The sequence below is a fragment of the Bombina bombina genome, chromosome 1 (assembly GCF_027579735.1).
Source record: "Bombina bombina isolate aBomBom1 chromosome 1, aBomBom1.pri, whole genome shotgun sequence".
In the NCBI taxonomy this organism is placed as follows: domain Eukaryota; kingdom Metazoa; phylum Chordata; class Amphibia; order Anura; family Bombinatoridae; genus Bombina; species Bombina bombina.
The window spans coordinates 1,392,341,310-1,392,362,232 of NC_069499.1; the positions used below are offsets into that span (position 1 = coordinate 1,392,341,310).

Below are 20,923 nucleotides of genomic sequence, written 5' to 3' on the forward strand. Positions count from 1 at the left end.
AAGAGAAAACAATCTCTCTAATGGCTTACAAATTAAAAGAGGCTTTTATACTTTTATATAGATAAATCCATCACCAACATTGCACCCTTTTATAGCTCTGTCATTTTACAAAAATATTCTCCTACCTGCCCCCTTTGCTCTGCCCATGATCTAGCCTTCTCTTTTCATTACTTCTGATCATTTCTGTCTACACAACTTGTCTAAAACTCGATTGCTAAAAATAAACGCAATACCAATAGGTCATTAAATATTTGTATTTTATTAGGTAAAAATGCCATTGGCTGTATGTTATTTTACCAATTTAAAACTTCAGCTGGATTAAGCAAAGTTTACATTTAAACGTAAAATATTAAATCAACAAGAGCGGTGTTCACATAGACGGGCTGGTCTTCAATCCGATGCCTTCTGTGATGGATCAGTGTGTTTAGTGCTCAACAGCTGTCAGCTGATTAGCTTTTCGAGACACCATTGAGCAGTATTTATCTGGCAGACCGGCCATTCTGTACCAGAAAGAAAAGAGAAGAAAGACTAGGTTAAAACAAAAAATACCCTATCTGTAATTTTCTATTTTGATTCAATACTTTACAGAATAGCAATGTCTAACATTATGCTCTCATAGTTATATTTCTATTATAATGATGAAGAACAGAAAATAACCTATTAAAGACAGACATGTTTTATACTCTGCCACACAGTGGGTGAAATGCTCATGTGATCTGTGAGCTACTTCTGAATGGTCCCCTCGTCAGATAGGTAACTTGCGAGATTTAAAAAAAAGAAAAGCACCTCCATGTCACACATCAGCTAATTGTATTCTAATGTTTGCAAGGGGCATCTATGTGTGGCTTGCGGGAAACTCCAGGTTTAACTCCATTTCTTATAAAGAGAGATTAAACCAGATAGATAACCCTTGATAGTTTTGTGTTACTATCTATTGCAATCAGTGTGGATATGGCTGCCTAATTTTGACTTTAGTTTGCATTGTTGGAAAGGACCATTCTTAGTTACAAGATATACCTAAGTATGCAAATTATGATGCACGTATGGAGAAGGGCTACCCAAAAAGCCAGTATTATTGACCCAGGGGGCCTTGGCTCATATATGTGCTCCTTATTACTGCCCGACCCTAAATCAAACTAAATTAATATCTTACAAACGGGTTTCCCACTTCCAGTTGCTAATATCAGTTCTGATGTTCAAGGAGTCTGGCACAAACAAAACCATCATCTGTTGTTATCTAATCTGTTCACAAAAGGTAATCCTAAATATCCATGCTGTTAGTGGGTCCTGAGGAAACCCTGCCTTTCTATTATTCATTAATGGATGCTCCATTGTACTCTTATTGGCTTCAACATACACAATCACTATTGTATGTTTTCCAGACTGTATAGTTGTTAGATCTGGGGTCTGAATTATTTGGAAGTACAAAAGTTCTGCCCAATGACTACATACTTATCACTACATGCTGCTTTCCAATGGACACCAAGCTGTTTTGCTGTTACAGGTGCGCTCTGCTCATCTAATCCTGACCTTTCTAGATCTGATCTGCTGGTTAACTAGACAGTACCTTACCTGCTGGTCATACCTACTTATATCAAACCACTTGTATACCTGCTTGCACCACATATACTGGTATATTCCTGGGGAGATACAAATAACCCCAACAGTACAGTACCTGGATAACCTTTATATGGACACAAGGATCATAATCAAAGTCAGTTTTGAGCAATTAGCTATAATTCAATATCTCTGGGTACCCCAGCCTATATATGACTACATAGCATACAAGTCTGCATTAGACCTCTCCTGGATTTCTACTGCTTGTCACTGGCTTAGATCTTGTCTAAAAGTTTACATCCATCTATCCCTCATTGACAGAGCCTCAAATCTGTCTACTGTCCTTTGACCTTTCTAACCTGCCTACTCTTGCTTTTGGCCTTGCCTGAACAGTTTGCTGTTCTTTACTGAGGATTTAATAAACATTCCTAAAATAAGGCACTTTAAAATTATATATTTTTTGTTATTTTATTTTGATCCTTGCACATTAAATGGTAACATTATTGCACTAATATCTGTTTGCAGTTTCTTTATCAGTGTGGGTGGCTACATTTATTTTTAGCCATCATTTTTGTAATACAGCAATTTAAAATGTTTAGAGGCAAGAGTGCAAATTATAAGCACTAGTTTCTTTATTTATCAGCACTTTAAAATTATACATAGCCTGCTACTCTCTTTCTGGCTACTTCTCATCAACCTCCAGCAAACCCAACTCAAATAAGAATGTAAGAACTAATAACTTTTTGTTACTTTTAAATAACAAAGAATATTCTCACCTCTAGCTACATACAGAGTAGTTGTAGTTTAGGTTTTAAATAAAGTAAATTGTTTTGTTACCTGGACTCTCAAGACAAGGAACAACATTAAAATGCTAGCCATTAAAATATTATTTACCTGAAAACGACTAGTGAATAAGTTGTACTAAGCATATTTTATCCAAATGACTGTGCTATTTATGTTGTATTTAGATACTGGTCAGAGAATTTGTCATTTATTATGACCTTATAATAAGTGGATCAATACCAATTAAATATGCTCTATACTACACATGTCCTGCATTCACATTAATCATGGTCAAAATGCACTTTTTTCTGTTTCAATCTGAGTTTCTTGCACTTTTTTTCTGTTTAAATCTGAGTTTCTTTTGCTTTTAATAACTAATACACTCACTTCAGCTCGTCCAGCTTCTTCTGCTTCAGTTCATCCAGACGTACCCTGCGCTGACGGGCTTCCTCAGCCAGTTTCTTGCCTTCTTCAAAGAACTCAATGCGTTTTATGACCTGTTTTTGCTCATTCTCCCGCACTTGGCGCCGCAGCTCTGCTTGGTGCTTCATCAAAAGAGATGCCTTTTCTTCCTGCTCGGTACGTTGCTTTTCAATGAGATCTTTTTGCACTCTATTAATGGGAAATGCAAAGACTTTAGCTTTATGATGATTATCTATCTATAAAACAACCCTGTTCTGTATATTTCCCACCTTAACACTCTTTCAAACTCTGCCCGATCCCTTTCTGCCTGCACGGCCAGGAAGTGCTCTTTCTGAGCAATCTGCTCAAATCGTGTATGCTTCAGCATGGCATTTGTCTCTGCTTGTTTAAATGCACTTTCCTTTTCTTTTTGGCGCCAGGATCTTTCCATGGCTTCCTGGTTTCTTTTTGCTCTTAGAGCATCCTGATAGATAAGGACAGTCAGACAAGAGAAAAAGCATTAGTGGATTCCCTGCCCTTTGGCGTTTGCCTGTTTAATTCTCAAATTCAAGTTGAAATATCAGATCCTGCATCATGAATAATTTTAAGAATGGAATAAATTAAAAACTTAAAACTCTTAAATTAACATTTTTCATTTTTAATACAAAAACTGTACAAAATATCTTCAAAAACATTTGTGCAAATCTGCAGAAAAGTTATTTGTTTTATTATGCATATTTATCACAAACTCTTTTTTTTTAAAAAAAAAGGGATTTTATGTTAAGAAAACTTCTGTAGATCATAATCTCCAGGGCCTCAAAATATCAGATAACAGGTTTATTTTATCACATCCAATTCCTTGGTATTTTGTGCACGGTAAGTTTTGAAAAGGAGAAAACTAACCTACAGAGTTGGAGAAAGACAATACAAAGCTTATAAATATTTGTGCTGCAGCATATAAACATTTTTTTTTTTAGATTTTATAAAGTTTTAAGGAAAACAAAAACAGCATTTAAGTATCAATTATGCTATTGTGTGTTATGTGTGCTGGAAACATACATTTTAGAGACACACAACACTATTCATAATTTAAATCAAAAGGGTTAAACATGTAGTTAAAGTCCCACTCGGGAGCCACAGAGAACTGCTGGTCCCAAGCAGAAAACAGCTGGTGAGCCAATCAGCAGCAGAAGTTGTGTGACCCTGCCAATCACCAGTTGTGTTCCATGCTTGCGGTTCTAAGTGAACTTAGGGGAAGATTATCAATTTGCGAGGGGAAAGGATTCACAAGTTGTGAACCTGTCCGCACTTAATCGCAAATTGTGGGGCGGATATGTTACCCATATTTATCATTGCACAAGGGAACACTAGTGTAATGCCTCCCCCCTACCCTCATGCAACCAACTGTATGAGAGTAAGGCTTGTCAATCACCCTGGTCAAATGAATCCGGGGTGATTTTCATCTGCCAACTCCAGATTGGTGGAGAGAGTGTATGAAGCAGCGGTTCAGTTGTTGGCTCAAATGAGTAAGTCTGCAAACAATCGGGGCTTTCGCCTCGTCATAGAACTTGCCCTTAATGTAATCACATACTTCGTGCTTAATCACATAAAGTGTCTCTAGTGCAAAAAGTATATGCATATTTTGCACTATAATGTTCCTTTAAGATAAAAATATAAGATATATGATGACATGTTTTTTCCTATGTGGATGTCACATTTACAGTGACCCCAGAGACAGACTGAAAAATGAATATAATTAATAAAAAATGGGTTTGTCTTCAGCTTTGCTATTGTAATGCTCACCATCATTATTTTCATTTAAGATTCTTTGTTACAGGTACAGTATATGTTTTCTAGCTGTATGAAAAATTGTGAACATGGTAGGTGATTTTTTGTGACAAATAAACCATTTTAAGCTCCTGTATACTGTTTTATGCTAAGAAAATTGGGAAGATGTGATTTTACAAAATGTATGGTATAAAACTAAAGCAAGTATTGAGGTTGCATAGAAGTGTCCTCAGGCTGCTTACCTGCTCTGCACGATAGTCGGTGGCTCTTTCTTGTAAGGCTCGGAGACGGGCAACTTCTTTCTCCTTTTCTTTCTTGATTTTTAACTGTTCTGCCTCAAATTCAGCTTCTCTGGCCTATGAGAACCCCAAAACGTTCAGTTATAGGAATATATAATGTATAATAGCCAAAATATTAGCGCCTGTATAGCAATTTAGAATCTGTTGGTATATAAAAGTCTCATTGATTTGTGTCTAATTAGATGCTGATTACTCCTCTTCCTTCCAACACACTTACTGGATAGTGACAGGGGCACATGGGGCTGGCAAATCTCTTTTGCTAATGCTTCACTCCAGTATCATAAAAGTAAAGCTATTTTGTAAAAACAATATTTAGAATAATTTATAATAAATATAAACACTAAATATAGTTGACATCTAGGTATGTATGTATCTTAAGCTTTGGAAATAAAATAAAAATAAAAAACAGCTCTATGTGTAAAATGCTAGGATTTACCATGACTAAAAATTAACTGTAGTTTCAGTTATCACTTATTAAAAAAGGGTGCTAAACTCACCCTGTCTATGCAGTAGCAGCTCGTTAAAGTCAGAGCCTCCGGCCACCAACAGCACAGCGCTCTTCTTCAATAAGGTCACGTTTACACCTCTAAACCAATGCCATGCTAGCATATAGAACAGTCATATGACACGCACGGCTGTTGGTTTAGATGAAGAAATGTCACCTCATTGACAGAAGAGCGCTGCACCGTGGGTGGCTGGGGGCTCTGACTTTAGTGAGCTGCCGTGGCACAGACAGGGTCAGTTTAGCACCCTTTTCTAAATAAGTGAAAACTGAAACTACAGTTTATTATGCTCGGATTTACCATCACTTTAACTGACTTCTAAAGTCACACTAGAACATGTTTGCTAATTTTTATAACAATATACAATAAATGCTTTTTCTTTTCAAATTCATCCCCTGCTTACATTTTATGAGATTTAAAGATGCGCACATTATTATTCATAAGTTTCAGGCCTTAGCTATTACGGTATATTATTAATGATAAGCTGAATATTGCCATCTACACAGCAGAGGAACATATTATAAGCATTTTATTTACTATATAAAAGTTGCCCCTTCGTATTTTTAATGTAATTCCATCATATTCCAATCCTTTTTTAAAGGGCCACCAACCAGTTTCTGTTTAGTATACTCCAGGACACGCAGGTCCATCATTTTCTCGCGCTCCTTCTCCTCTTTTTTTCTCTTTTCATTTTCAGCATTGATGCGTTTGACCTCAGCTTGAATTTCTAGTTGCTCTTTTCTTTTTTTCTCCATCTCCTGGAAATGAGACAGAACAGAGAAATTAGAAGCTGAAAGTTTCATCTTTTACTGAAGAGATACTAACAGCAGTAAAATATTGTAATGAACAGATCTCCAGAACATCTTCTACTAAAGCTACTAAATTATATATAAAAAGAAGGAAGGGAAAGGCAAAAATCTAAATTTGTATAACATAGAAGGGAGAAAAATATGATATTTCCTAATATTTATGAAGGATACCAATGTCACGGGTAAACTACACTTATGTGGATCACACAATAGTAGTCAAAAGCTATGTTTTTTGTTATGTTTGCATCTTTCCATTGTTAGATTAGTTCATAATCGTATATTACACCTTGTAGTCTTGAATCTGAAGATCGTCTAAGTAATCTAGCATCTGTCGAGCCTCCTGATCCCTTTGTTCCTCTCGTAAAATCCTGGACTCCTCATTTTCCTCTATCTGCTGGATAATTTGAAACTTTCCTCTGTAAAAGATAACAAAGGAGATAAGCAAGCATTCAAACAAAAATAAAAATAAATATTCAGGACTTTTAAACCATAAAGGGTTGCATAAGATTTATAATACAGAGGTCACCCTGACACCCAATAAATGTCAAAGAAGAGCAGTGGTCCAGCAATGTCCCGAGCTCCATTACCACTTCCTCCATCAGCATGGTTAGTGTCATTCTCATCTGGCTGCTGCGTATCTATGTGGCAACCAAGCTTAATAAACAATTCTTCTCCAATGAAATTCCAGCACATAGTACTGCTATAGAAAGGCAATGCACTGTGCTCCCACACCTAAGATGGTGGGAGATGCTGGTGGCTAGTGGGAGGGAAGAGAGCTGTATGGGAAGGATCAGGGAGGTGGTAAATATCAGGTGCACTACAATGCATTTTACACTTAACACCCGATTAACCCCTTCATTGCTATGAATTTCAGTGGTGCGGTGCACTGTTGCAATTAGCAGCCTTCTCATTTCCAAAAATCTATGGTAAAGCCATCCATTGCTGAGCAAAGGGGATCCTAGAGAAACTTTTATAATAATTTGTATTATGACTGCAGTAATTGTGTGTAAATAATTTTAATTTGAAACCCAAAGTTTGTGAAAAAGTTAACAATTGTTTTTTAATGATGGCATTTGGCGGTCCTTGGGGTATATATATATATACTGAAATCCCTTCCTTAACTGGGATTTAAAATATAAGACCAGGCTCCCTTTTGACAAATATAGTTTAAATTTTAATTTGAGGGTCTGCACCATACCCGATTCTTTAATAAAGAATAAAACTGAGCTTAACTGCTGTTTTTTCTTTTGGAGGTACTTTGGCACGTTTATTGTTCTAATATCCCTAATATTTTTGGTAAGAAAATGTAGGTGCATTTAGTAAGAATACTCACCCTTTACTTATATTAGTTTTTCATTTTTTAAGGAGCAAGGGAGGATTCCCATAGCCTCCATTCATATATTGGGATAGAGTTTAAGTGCCGAATTGGTATATAAATACACATATTCCTTTAAAGGGATATGTGTATAATTTCTAGTTATATCACTCTGGATTTTGTGAGGGCCCACTGTCTGGGAAATTAGCATTTGGTGGTCTCTATTTTTCTCACTTTGTTAAGACACTAATAATGGCATTTACTCTTTTTGATGAGCAATGGGAAGCTGAACTAAAAGAAACACTGGATAGTAGTAATCTAGAATGTTTCTTTAAAAAGAGGAATTCCCTAGGGACAGTTCCTCCGTTTGAAGAGAAACTGCTCCTCAGGGAGTAGCGTTTCATGCCAAACTTATGAGTGAGAGATTTTTTTAAAAAGAGGATACTCAAAAAAGCTAATAAAACATACTTTAAACAAAGTAAGAAAACAGGATAGAGACGCTCTATTGTATTCATCTAAACAACTAAAATAGTAACAGCAAAAATAAGATTTACAACTACCTATAATTGTCAGTGGAATATAATTAAAGAACTTTTATTAAAAAAATGCATTTATTGACGCTTGATGAAGGGATAAAAAATAAAGTAGGGGAAATCCCCCCTTTAACTGCTAGGAAATTTCAAGTTAGCCCAATGTAATTTTGTTAGGTCACAAACAGCCAGAAATTGGCTAGGTGTACACCAACGGGTAAAAGGAAGCTACCCTTGTGGACATTGTGTATATTGCCAATATACGAATAAAAATAAAAAGTTCAGTACAGGCCAAAGTAAAGAGTTTTGGATTCGTACATTTATAAACTGCAATACAGTAGGAGTTGTTTATCTCCTTTAATGTTCATGCCCCTGTTTCTATATAGGGAAAACTAACATATTTCTTAAAGATAGAATACAAGGGCATCATGACGATATTTTATATGAAAGGGACAGAAGTGTTGCAAAACATCTTTTGGAATATCATAATAGTAATCCAAGCTCTTTAAAATTTACAGGTATAGAACATGGTAGAGGAGGAGATAATGACAAATGTCTTTTGCAAAAGGAATCAAAATGGATCTTTGTTTTGAAAAATATGAGTCCTTATGGAATGAATGAGAAAATTGAAAATGCTCCCTTTCTAAATTGAATATGCCATAGTCTCTTTCTAGCTTTGAAAAATGTTTTTGAATGGAACTATTTTTTCTATATTTCAAACTTATAGTATAAAGCTTGTCTTGTATTTCTTGATAATAGTAGAGATTTGAACAAGCATGAATACTATGTCCCTTTCAAAGAAAATATTTATCCTTATTTAGCTTTCAAAAAAGTATAGTTTTAGATTAAACATCATTGTGATCCTAAAGATAAAAATAAATGCGAAAGAGGTGCAGACATCGCCAGGGCACTTGCTAAGACAGCAGGTAGTAATCAGTATATTATAAATGTATAACTGTTGTTATCCACTATGTTTTTCTTTTTTATGAAATGAATATAGAAAATGTTATTCCATGGTATTAACTGAGATACTAATTGGTTAAAAGGAATAAAGGGTTAATACAGCTAATAAATAGGTGAACCTGGCAGCTAACAATTAGTCCTGATGAGGCCCAGAAAGTACCGCAGTGCATGATGGGCGAAACACGTGTTGACTGCAGGCTGCATTCTGAAATGATTTTATGAAATGATCTTTTGATGTGTACCTGACCGCTGAATTTGTGTATTAAAAGCACCAAAAGCACCAAGCAGGGACTGGCAATAGGTGCAAAGGATCAGTGAATGAAAGTTTGCAACTAAAAGGCATCAGCTGAAACAGAAAATGAAAAGTTTTCATTAAAGGGCAGGTGAGCCATATTGAAAGGCATCAGCTGAAAATGCACAGCAGAGTCTTGTACATATTTTAGAGGATCGTTTGTTTTATACCTTTGCATCAATTTACAAATGCTACCATTAGCCAGAAGGCTCAGAGGAATGAATGTGAGCTAGCGGTGGTAAGCATAAGTGATAAAATTGCTTGCAATACAGCATCTTTGTTTATCTTTTCAAGAGACTCTCTCCCCTTTTTGCTTTTTTATCAAGAACATTTCAATCAGGCTTGTTTGTGCCTCTTTGCTCTTTTTCATGGAGCTGAATAAATATGAGCATAATATCACCTAAAGAGAGCAACAATATAAGGAATCACAATTACTTTACACTTACTATAATAGAGGACGTTCTTACCTCGTATGTTGTTGTATTCCCTGTTTTAATTCTATGAAATAATCTAATAGCACTAGTTCACTAATAGTATATATGTTCTTAGTAGAATGTATTATTTATTCAAATAATGTGAAAAACATAATTTATGCTTACCTGATAAATTCCTTTCTTCTGTAGTGTGATCAGTCCACGGGTCATCATTACTTCTGGGATATTACTCCTCCCCAACAGGAAGTGCAAGAGGATTCACCCAGCAGAGCTGCATATAGCTCCTCCCCTCTACGTCACTCCCAGTCATTCGACCAAGGACCAACGAGAAAGGAAAAGCCAAGGGTGAAGTGGTGACTGGAGTATAAATTAAAAAATATTTACCTGCCTTAAAAACAGGGCGGGCCGTGGACTGATCACACTACAGAAGAAAGGAATTTATCAGGTAAGCATAAATTATGTTTTCTTCTGTTAAGTGTGATCAGTCCACGGGTCATCATTACTTCTGGGATACCAATACCAAAGCAAAAGTACACGGATGACGGGAGGGATAGGCAGGCTCTTTATACAGAAGGAACCACTGCCTGAAGAACCTTTCTCCCAAAAATAGCCTCCGATGAAGCAAAAGTGTCAAATTTGTAAAATTTGGAAAAAGTATGAAGCGAAGACCAAGTTGCAGCCTTGCAAATCTGTTCAACAGAGGCCTCATTCTTGAAGGCCCAAGTGGAAGCCACAGCTCTAGTAGAATGAGCTGTAATTCTTTCAGGAGGCTGCTGTCCAGCAGTCTCATAAGCTAAACGAATTATGCTACGAAGCCAAAAAGAAAGAGAGGTAGCGGAAGCTTTTTGACCTCTCCTCTGCCCAGAGTAAATGACAAACAGAGAAGACGTTTGTCGAAATTCCTTAGTTGCCTGTAAGTAAAATTTTAGAGCACGGACTACATCCAGGTTGTGCAGTAGACGTTCCTTCTTTGAAGAAGGATTTGGGCATAAAGAAGGAACAACAATCTCTTGATTGATATTCCTGTTAGTAACTACCTTAGGTAAGAACCCAGGTTTAGTACGCAGGACTACCTTATCCGAATGAAAAATCAAATAAGGAGAATCACAATGTAAGGCTGATAATTCAGAGACTCTTCGAGCCGAGGAAATAGCCATTAAAAATAGAACTTTCCAAGATAACAACTTTATATCAATGGAATGAAGGGGTTCAAACGGAACGCCCTGTAAAACATTAAGAACAAGGTTTAAACTCCATGGTGGAGCAACAGTTTTAAACACAGGCTTAATTCTGGCCAAAGCCTGACAAAAAGCCTGGACGTCAGGAACTTCTGACAGACGTTTGTGTAACAGAATGGACAGAGCTGAGATCTGTCCCTTTAATGAACTAGCAGATAAACCCTTTTCTAAATCTTCTTGTAGAAAAGACAATATCCTAGGAATCCTAACCTTACTCCAAGAGTAACCTTTGGATTCACACCAATATAGGTATTTACGCCATATCTTATGGTAAATCTTTCTGGTAACAGGTTTCCTAGCCTGTATTAAGGTATCAATAACTGACTCAGAAAATCCACGTCTTGATAAAATCAAGCGTTCAATTTCCAAGCAGTCAGCTTCAGAGAAATTAGATTTTGATGTTTGAAGGGACCCTGTATCAGAAGGTCCTGTTTCAGAGGTAGAGACCAAGGTGGACAGGATGACATGTCCACCAGGTCTGCATACCAAGTCCTGCGTGGCCACGCAGGTGCTATTAGAATCACTGATGCTCTCTCTTGTTTGATTCTGGCAATCAATCGAGGCAGCAACGGGAAGGGTGGAAACACGTAAGCCATCCTGAAGTCCCAAGGTGCTGTCAGAGCATCTATCAGGACTGCTCCTGGATCCCTGGATCTGGACCCGTAACGAGGAAGCTTGGCGTTCTGTCGAGACGCCATGAGATCTATCTCTGGTTTGCCCCAACGTCGAAGTATTTGGGCAAAGACCTCCGGATGAAGTTCCCACTCCCCCGGATGAAAAGTCTGACGACTTAAGAAATCCGCCTCCCAGTTCTCCACTCCCGGGATGTGGATTGCTGACAGGTGGCAAGAGTGAGACTCTGCCCAGCAAATTATCTTTGATACTTCCATCATAGCTAGGGAGCTTCTTGTCCCTCCCTGATGGTTGATGTAAGCTACAGTCGTGATGTTGTCCGACTGAAACCTGATGAACCCCCGAGTTGTCAACTGGGGCCAAGCCAGGAGGGCATTGAGAACTGCTCTCAATTCCAGAATGTTTATTGGCAGGAGACTCTCCTCCTGACTCCATTGTCCCTGAGCCTTCAGAGAATTCCAGACGGCACCCCAACCTAGAAGGCTGGCGTCTGTTGTTACAATTGTCCAGTCTGGTCTGCTGAATGGCATCCCCCTGGACAGATGTGGCCGAGAAAGCCACCATAGAAGAGAATTTCTGGTCTCTTGATCCAGATTCAGAGAAGGGGATAAGTCTGAGTAATCCCCATTCCACTGACTTAGCATGCACAGTTGCAGTGGTCTGAGGTGTAAGCGTGCAAAGGGTACTATGTCCATTGCCGCTACCATTAAGCCGATTACCTCCATGCATTGAGCCACTGACGGGTGTTGAATGGAATGAAGGGTGCGGCAAGCACTTTGAAGTCTTGTTAGCCTGTCCTCTGTCAGGTAAATCTTCATTTCTACAGAATCTATAAGAGTCCCCAGGAAGGGAACTCTTGTGAGTGGAACGAGTGAACTTTTCTTTTCGTTCACCTTCCATCCATGTGACCTTAGAAATGCCAGCACTAACTCTGTATGAGACTTGGCAGTTTGAAAGCTTGAAGCTTGTATCAGAATGTCGTCTATGTATGGAGCTACCGAGATTCCCCGCGGTCTTAGTACCGCCAGAAGAGCACCCAGAACCTTTGTGAAGATTCTTGGAGCTGTAGCCAATCCGAATGGAAGAGCCACAAACTGGTAATGCCTGTCTAGGAAGGCAAACCTTAGGTACCGATAATGATCTTTGTGAATCGGTATGTGAAGGTAAGCATCTTTTAAATCTACAGTGGTCATGTATTGACCCTCTTGGATCATAGGTAAAATTGTCCGAATAGTCTCCATCTTGAACGATGGAACTCTTAGGAATTTGTTTAGGATCTTTAAGTCCAGGATTGGTCTGAAAGTTCCCTCTTTTTTGGGAACCACAAACAGATTTGAGTAAAACCCCTGTCCCTGTTCCGATCGTGGAACTGGATGGATTACTCCCATTAACAAGAGCTCTTGTACGCAGCGTAGAAACGCCTCTTTCTTTGTCTGGATTGTTGACAATCTTGACAGATGAAATCTCTCTCTTGGAGGAGAGTATTTGAAGTCCAGAAGGTATCCCTGAGATATTATCTCTAGCGCCCAGGGATCCTGAACATCTCTTGCCCAAGCCTGGGCGAAGAGAGAAAGTCTGCCCCCCACTAGATCCGATCCCGGATCGGGGGCCCTCAATTCATGCTGTTTTAGGGGCAGCAGCAGGTTTCCTAGTCTGCTTGCCCTTGTTCCAGGACTGGTTAGGTTTCCAGCCTTGTCTGTAGCGAGCAACAGCTCCTTCCTGTTTTGGTGCAGAGGAAGTTGATGCTGCTCCTGCTTTGAAATTACGAAAGGAACGAAAATTAGACTGTCTAGTCTTGGCTTTGGCTTTGTCCTGAGGCAGGGCATGGCCTTTACCTCCTGTAATGTCAGCGATAATCTCTTTCAACCCGGGCCCGAATAAGGTCTGCCCTTTGAAAGGTATATTAAGCAATTTAGACTTAGAAGTAACATCAGCTGACCAGGATTTTAGCCACAGCGCCCTGCGTGCCTGAATGGCGAATCCTGAATTCTTTGCCGTAAGTTTAGTAAGATGTAATGAATGAATTAGATAGTTTAAGGACTCTAAGCCTGTCCGTAATGTCGTCCAGAGTAGCTGAACCAATGTTCTCTTCCAGAGACTCAATCCAGAATGCCGCTGCAGCCGTGATCGGCGCAATGCATGCAAGGGGTTGCAATATAAAACCTTGTTGAACAAACATTTTCTTAAGGTAACCCTCTAACTTTTTATCCATTGGATCTGAAAAAGCACAGGTATCCTCCACCGGGATAGTGGTACGCTTAGCTAAGGTAGAAACTGCTCCCTCCACCTTAGGGACCGTTTGCCATAAGTCCCTTGTGGTGGCGTCTATTGGAAACATTTTTCTAAATATCGGAGGGGGTGAGAACGGCACACCGGGTCTATCCCACTCCTTAGTAACAATTTCAGTAAGTCTCTTAGGTATAGGAAAAACCTCAGTACTCGTCGGTACCGCAAAATATTTATCCAACCTACACATTTTCTCTGGTATTGCAACTGTGTTACAATCATTCAGAGCCGCTAACACCTCCCCTAGTAATACACGGAGGTTTTCCAGTTTAAATTTAAAATATCTGAATCCAGTCTGTTTGGATCAGAACCGTCACCCACAGAATGAAGTTCTCCGTCCTCATGTTCTGCCATCTGTGACGCAGTGTCTGACATGGCCCTAATATTATCAGCGCACTCTGTTCTCACCCCAGAGTGATCACGCTTACCTCTTAGTTCTGGTAATTTAGCCAAAACCTCAGTCATAACAGTAGCCATATCCTGTAATGTGATTTGTAATGGCCGCCCAGATGTACTCGGCGCTACAATATCACGCACCTCCCTCTGAGCGGGAGATGTAGGTACTGACACGTGAGGCGAGTTAGTCGGCATAACTCTCCCCTCGTTGTTTGGTGAAATTTGTTCAATTTGTACAGATTGACTTTTATTTAAAGTAGCATCAATACAGTTAGTACATAAATTTCTATTGGGCTCCACTTTGGCATTGCAACAAATGACACAGGTATCATCCTCTGAATCAGACATGTTTAACACACTAGCAAATAAACTTGCAACTTGGAAATACAATTCAATTAGAATAATATTAAAACGTACTGTGCCTTTAAGAAGCACAGAAGATCTATGACAGTTGAAAATTAATAAATTGAAACAGTTATAGCCTCAATCCTTGTAAACAACACAACTTTAGCAAAGGTTTAATCCCATTAGCAAAGATAACAAATTCTGAAAGCAGGAAACAAATTACAGAATAAACGTTTTTTATCTCAGTCAAACTATAATTCTCACAGCTCTGCTGAGAGAAACTACCTCCCTCAAAATAAGTTTTGAAGACCCCTGAGCTCTGTAGAGATGAACCGGATCATGCAGGGAATACAATGAGTTGCTGACTGAAATATTTGATGCATAGTAAAAGCGCCAAAAAACGGCCCCTCCCCCTCACACACAGCAGTGAGGGAGAACAGAAACTGTCAGAAAAACAGATTAAGCAACTGCCAAGTGGAAAAATAGTGCCCAAACATTTATTCACACAGTACCTCAGCAAATGAAAACGATTTTACATTCCAGCAAAAACGTTAAACATAATCTCTAGTTATTAAACAGCTTTATGTATTTCTTACAGTGTAATTCTAGTGAAGTACCATTCCCCAGAATACTGAAGTGTAAAGTATACATACATGACATTATATCGGTATGGCAGGATTTTCTCATCAATTCCATTGTCAGAAAATAAAAACTGCTACATACCTCTATGCAGATTCATCTGCCCGCTGTCCCCTGATCTGAAGTTTACCTCACTCCTCAGATGGCCGAGAACAGCAATATGATCTTAACTACTCCGGCTAAAATCATAGCAAAACTCTGGTAGATTCTTCTTCAAACTCTGCCAGAGAGGTAATAACACACTCCGGTGCTATTTTAAAATAACAAACTTTTGATTGAAGATATAAAACTAAGTATAATCACCATAGTCCTCTCACACATCCTATCTAGTCGTTGGGTGCAAGAGAATGACTGGGAGTGACGTAGAGGGGAGGAGCTATATGCAGCTCTGCTGGGTGAATCCTCTTGCACTTCCTGTTGGGGAGGAGTAATATCCCAGAAGTAATGATGACCCGTGGACTGATCACACTTAACAGAAGAAATGTATATTGTATCTTTTTCTAATTGTTTGACTGCAGTGTTTAGAGATAGGTTACTATTATTCATTATCATCATAGCATTTTAAAGGGATCCCGTTTTAGATCTAGACAGTATTCTTTTTGTTTTCTAAACTGCATTTAAAGAAGCAGGAGGTTTTGTTCTCTCGTTTTGTCATTAATAAACAAAGTATTCATTGCTGCAATACCTGGTGTCTTGGCGAATAATTTCTCTGGGTGGGTCCTTTATAACTCCAGGTGATACTCTAGTATAGCAAATATATTTTTGCAAACCATGTCTTGAGTGCTAAAATCCCTTGCTTAACTGATCTTTAAAATATAAGACCAGGCTCCCTTTTGACAAATATAGTTTAAATAAATATATATATATAATTTTGGAAGTCAATTTTGAGAATTTGGCCAGTTCTGCTATACCAAATGTTACCCCATTGCATCATTTTAGACATAAATAATATACACGATTGGTCTGAATCAGAGGATGCCAATGAACACATTTTGAGGGTTTTTTACATTTAGAAAACTAAAGGTTTCTGTAGAATGTGATAATCTCTCTCTCTCTCTCTCTCCCATATATATATATATATATATATATATATAAAGCTGTCATCCATTGAAAGTTATTTTTATGCCCCCCCAAAAATATATAGTTTTCGTAGGTAAACCAAAACAACAAAGGCTCTATTTCTGTGTAAACGGAGTGGTACTTTAGGCAGGTTTTTCTATCAAAATTCAGGGTAGCAAAGGGGTTAAACTTCTAAGCAGGGTCATTAGACTACCGAATCTGTTCTTGCTTCCTCTTCTCTTCAGTCTCCTCTTGCATCTTTATTGCTTTCTGACGCTCTACTTCCATCATCTGGTCCAACCTCTTTATTTCTTCTTCAATCTCACTTGATATCACCTTCTTCTCTAAGATTTGAGCGTCCCTGATGGCATGGCACTTTGCATGCAGAATCATCTGTTGACAGGAACAAGCTTAGCTGAGCATAGTGGACAATGTCATTTAAATATAAATACTGGCATATGAATCTTAGACCCTGATTTCCTAACCAATAAGATATATCAAAGTTAGACATTTACGATTTATAATTTTGGGTTAGTATTTTTGATTTTTTTCTTTACTGATAATTACGATATATTTTTGATCCATAACCTAACTAAAAGCATGTCTTTCGTAGAGCTGAAGGTCCCCATAAGGTAGGTGTTTGCACCTGATAGTAAATATGCTGAATACACAAACCTCATTTAGTGTCTTGATCTCATCTTCCTGTTCCATGCGTAGTGTGTTAGCTTTCTCAAGTAAATATTGTGCCCTCTTCTGGGCTTCCTCTTCCAGATCACTAAGTTTTTCATTCTTCTTGCGGTGCATTTCCTTGTATTTCATAAAATTTTTACGTTCATTCACAGCTTCCTGGAAAAAGAGGATGTAATTTATAAAATCATAGGTTACAGGTTAAAAATAATTAAAATGATCACAGTTGGAATGAAAACCAAAATGTATGTTTACCTAATAAATTACTTTCCTAATGGTGGTGAGAATCCACGAGCTGTAACTTTTGGGATTAAACTCCATTTCACTAGAAGGCAGGCAAAATTCCCACACACCAAAAGCTTTTAATCCATATCACTTCCCAGTCCAATATATAGTCAAGCAGAAGAGAAAACAGGAAAGGACAAAACAGGGAAAATGAGATGTAAGCCTGAATTGTCGCCAATAAAAAAAAAACAGGGAGAGGGACTTGTGGACTCTCACCACCATAAAATAAATTAATTTATCAAGTAAACATAAATTTTGTTTTCTTTCATAAAGGTTGTGAGTCCATGAGCCGTAACTTCTGCGATCTAATACCCAAGCTGTGGAGTCCACGAAAACCAAGAAAGTGTGGGAAAAATAAGGGAAAGCAGGAACTTCATTGAGCAGACACTGCAGCCTGATAAACTTTCCTGCCAAATGCAACTTCCAAGGACGCAAAAACATCAAAATGGGAAAACTTTGTATAAGTATAAAGTGAAGACCAAGTTGCAGTCTTGCAAATTTGTTCTACAGAAGCCTAATTTTTAAAAGCCTGTGAAGTGGAAACAGACATAGTAGAGTCAGCTGTAATACAATGTGTAGGAGTTTTCCCCACCTCCAAGTAAGCTTTTTTGAATGAATTAATTCATCCAAGAGGAAAAGAAAACTGCCTTGTGACCCTTCAACTGACCTGAATAATGAACATATAACGTTGAAGATTGCTTAAAACCTTTAGTGGCTTGATGATAACATTTTAAAGCCCTGATAACATCCAAGTCATGCAAAAGTGGTTCCTTAGAATTTTTTAGAGATGGACTCAACAAAGGAACAACAATCTCCTGGTCAATGTTTTGAAAATAAACTACCTTAGGTAAAAAAGTTCTGAGAACTGCCTTATCTTGATGAAAGATAAGATAAGGACTCTCACAAGAAAGTGCAGAAATATCCAAAAGAAACAAAACCTTCCATGTCAGCAATTGAATAGCTAGATCATGTATATTCTCAAAATGAGCAACATGCAAAACTCTCAAACCCAGATTGGGATTCCAAGGGGAACACACCGGCCTAACAATCTGGCTAAGTTTAACAAGAGCTTGAAAAAAAAGTCTGATCAGAACCGTGCACGCTTTTTTTGTGGAAAGAGACGAAATCTGGCCTTTTAAAGAACTAGCTTACAGACCCTTATCCAAACCATCCTGAAGAAACTAAAGAATCCTAGGAATCCTAAAAGAATCCCAGTGAAAACCTAAAGGCCCCTATTTAACAAAGGTCTTGCGGACCTGATCCGATAGTGCGGATCAGGTCCGCAAGACCTCGCTGAATGCGGAGAGCAATACGCACTTTACACGTTTCAATCTTTTTTAATGTGAGGTGTCCACACAAATTATACCATTTTTTTTTTTTCAGAAGAGCAATTTTATTTTTTGTAGAAATACCATACTATGGGAAATTTTTGTGTAATATCTATGTCATACATGGTAAATAGTAACACAGAAATATTTTTTTTATAAATATTTAAAAACACATTAAATGGTTCCAGTTTAAAAATCAGTTCACTTTCCCGAAACACCAACATTTAAGACTTATCCATACCATTCAATAAAATTGACAATTAACAATCAGAACATAAAATTTATTCTTTGTCACTATGCACCATCTTGCAATTTATGCAAACAATTTGTTGGTATAAAATATCTAAGCATATTATATAAAATAGGTAAAATCACACAAAACTGATTTCTCAGTGGTTTTGTAATAAAATTCTGCTTAGTTAAGCATGCTGCAGTTTTCATGACCCTGCTACATGTTAGCTTTTAGTTTGTAACAAGTTGTTTTCTATTATTTCTGTTCCATTCACAATTTGTTTATTCAGTTATGTTCTTGTGGTTTATTAGATTAATTCAGTTTCCCTTAACCATTGCTGTAAGGGATGGGAAACTTTTTATGATTCCATACACAAATAATGAATCAATAGTCAATGTATTAGCAGTTTATATTACCAATTTTGCTTATTAGAGAACATATATATATATATATATATATATATATATATATATATATATATATATATATACATACACACACACACACACAAATATATATATACACACACACACACATAAATATATATATACACACACACACACATAAATATATATATACACACACACACACATAAATATATATATACACACACACACATAAATATATATATTTATATATATATATATATATATATATATATATATATATATATATATATATATATATATATATATATATATATATATATATATATATATATATATACACACAGTATCTCACAAAAGTGAGTACACCCCTCACATTTTTGTAAATATTTTATTATATATTATTCATGTGACAACACTGAAGAAATGACACTTTGCTACAATGTAAAGTAGTGAGTGTACAGCTTGTAAAACAGTGTAACTTTGCTATCCCCTCAAAATAACTCAACAGCCATTAATGTCTAAACTGTTGGCAACAAAAGTGAGTACACCCCTAAGTGCAAATGTTCAAATTGAGCCCTATAAGCCATTTTCCCTTCCCGGTATCATGCGACTCATTAGTGTTACAAGGTCTCAGGTGTGAATGGGGAGCAGTTTGGTGTTATTGCTCTCACTCTCTCTCATACTGGTCACTTAAGTTCAAAATGGCACCTTATGGCAAAAAACTCTCTTGGATGGTCTAGGCTATAATAAGATTGCCAAGACCCTGAAACTGAGCTGCAGCACGGTGGGCAAGACCATACAGCGGTTTCACAGGACAAGTTCCACTCAGAACAGAGCTCGCCATGGTCGACCAAAGAAGTTGTCTGCACATGCTCAGCGTCATATCCAGAGGTTGTCTTTGGGAAATAGATGTAGGAGTGCTGCCAGCATTGTTGCAGAGGTTGAAGGGGTGGGGGTCAGCCCGTCAGTGCTCAGACCCTATGCCGCATACTGCATCAAATTGGTCTGCATGGCTGTCGTCCCAGAAGGAAGTCTCTTCTAAGAATGATGCACAAGAAAGCCCACAAACAGTTTGCTGAAGAAAAGCAGACTAATGACATGGATTACTAGAACCATGTCCTGTGGTCCGATGAGACGAAGATAAACTTATTTGGTTCAGATGGTGTCAAGCGTGTGTGGCAGCAACCAGGTGAGGAGTACAAAGACAAGTGTGTCTTGCCTAAAGTCAAGCATGGTGGTGGGAGTGTCATGGTCTGGGCCTGCAAGAGTGCTGTCGGCACTGGGGAGCTACAGTTTATTGAGGGAACCATGAATGCCAACATGTACTGTGACATACTGAAGCAGAGCATGATCCCATCCATTCAGAGACTGGGTCTCTAACATCCACCCACCAGAGAGGTCTCTAACACCCACCAGCTCTGTGATGTCGTCATGGAGAAGTGGAAGAGGACTTCAGTGGCAACCTGTGAAGCTCTGGTGAACTCCATGCCCAAGAGGGTTAAGGTAGTGCTGGAAAATAATAGTGCCACACAAAATATTGACACTTTGGGCCCAGTTTGGACATTTCCACTTAGGGGAGTACTCGCTTTTGTTGCCCACGGTTTAGACATTAATGGCTGTGTGTTGAGTTATTTTGAGGGGACAGCAAATGTACACTGTTATACAGGCTGTACACTCACTACTTTACATTATAGCAAAGTGTCCTTTTTTCAGTGTTGTCACCTGAAAAGA

At 38.0% G+C, this 20,923-nt stretch overlaps 1 protein-coding gene across 1 annotated transcript in view; it reads right to left on the reverse strand.

Annotated features, from left to right (window-relative positions):
- Window positions 1-238: 238 nt before the first annotated feature.
- CFAP45 (cilia and flagella associated protein 45) overlaps window positions 239-20,923 on the reverse strand; it is a 78,206-nt gene continuing 57,521 nt past the window's right edge. The window contains exons 5-12 of the mRNA XM_053704797.1: window positions 16,947-17,117; window positions 16,486-16,664; window positions 6,428-6,557; window positions 5,944-6,090; window positions 4,773-4,886; window positions 3,033-3,226; window positions 2,728-2,952; window positions 239-500 (exon numbers count right to left, since the gene is read on the reverse strand). Of these exons, the coding sequence (XP_053560772.1) occupies window positions 425-500; window positions 2,728-2,952; window positions 3,033-3,226; window positions 4,773-4,886; window positions 5,944-6,090; window positions 6,428-6,557; window positions 16,486-16,664; window positions 16,947-17,117 (1,236 nt within the window). The 3' untranslated portion in view covers window positions 239-424. The remainder of the gene's footprint in view (window positions 501-2,727; window positions 2,953-3,032; window positions 3,227-4,772; window positions 4,887-5,943; window positions 6,091-6,427; window positions 6,558-16,485; window positions 16,665-16,946; window positions 17,118-20,923) is intronic.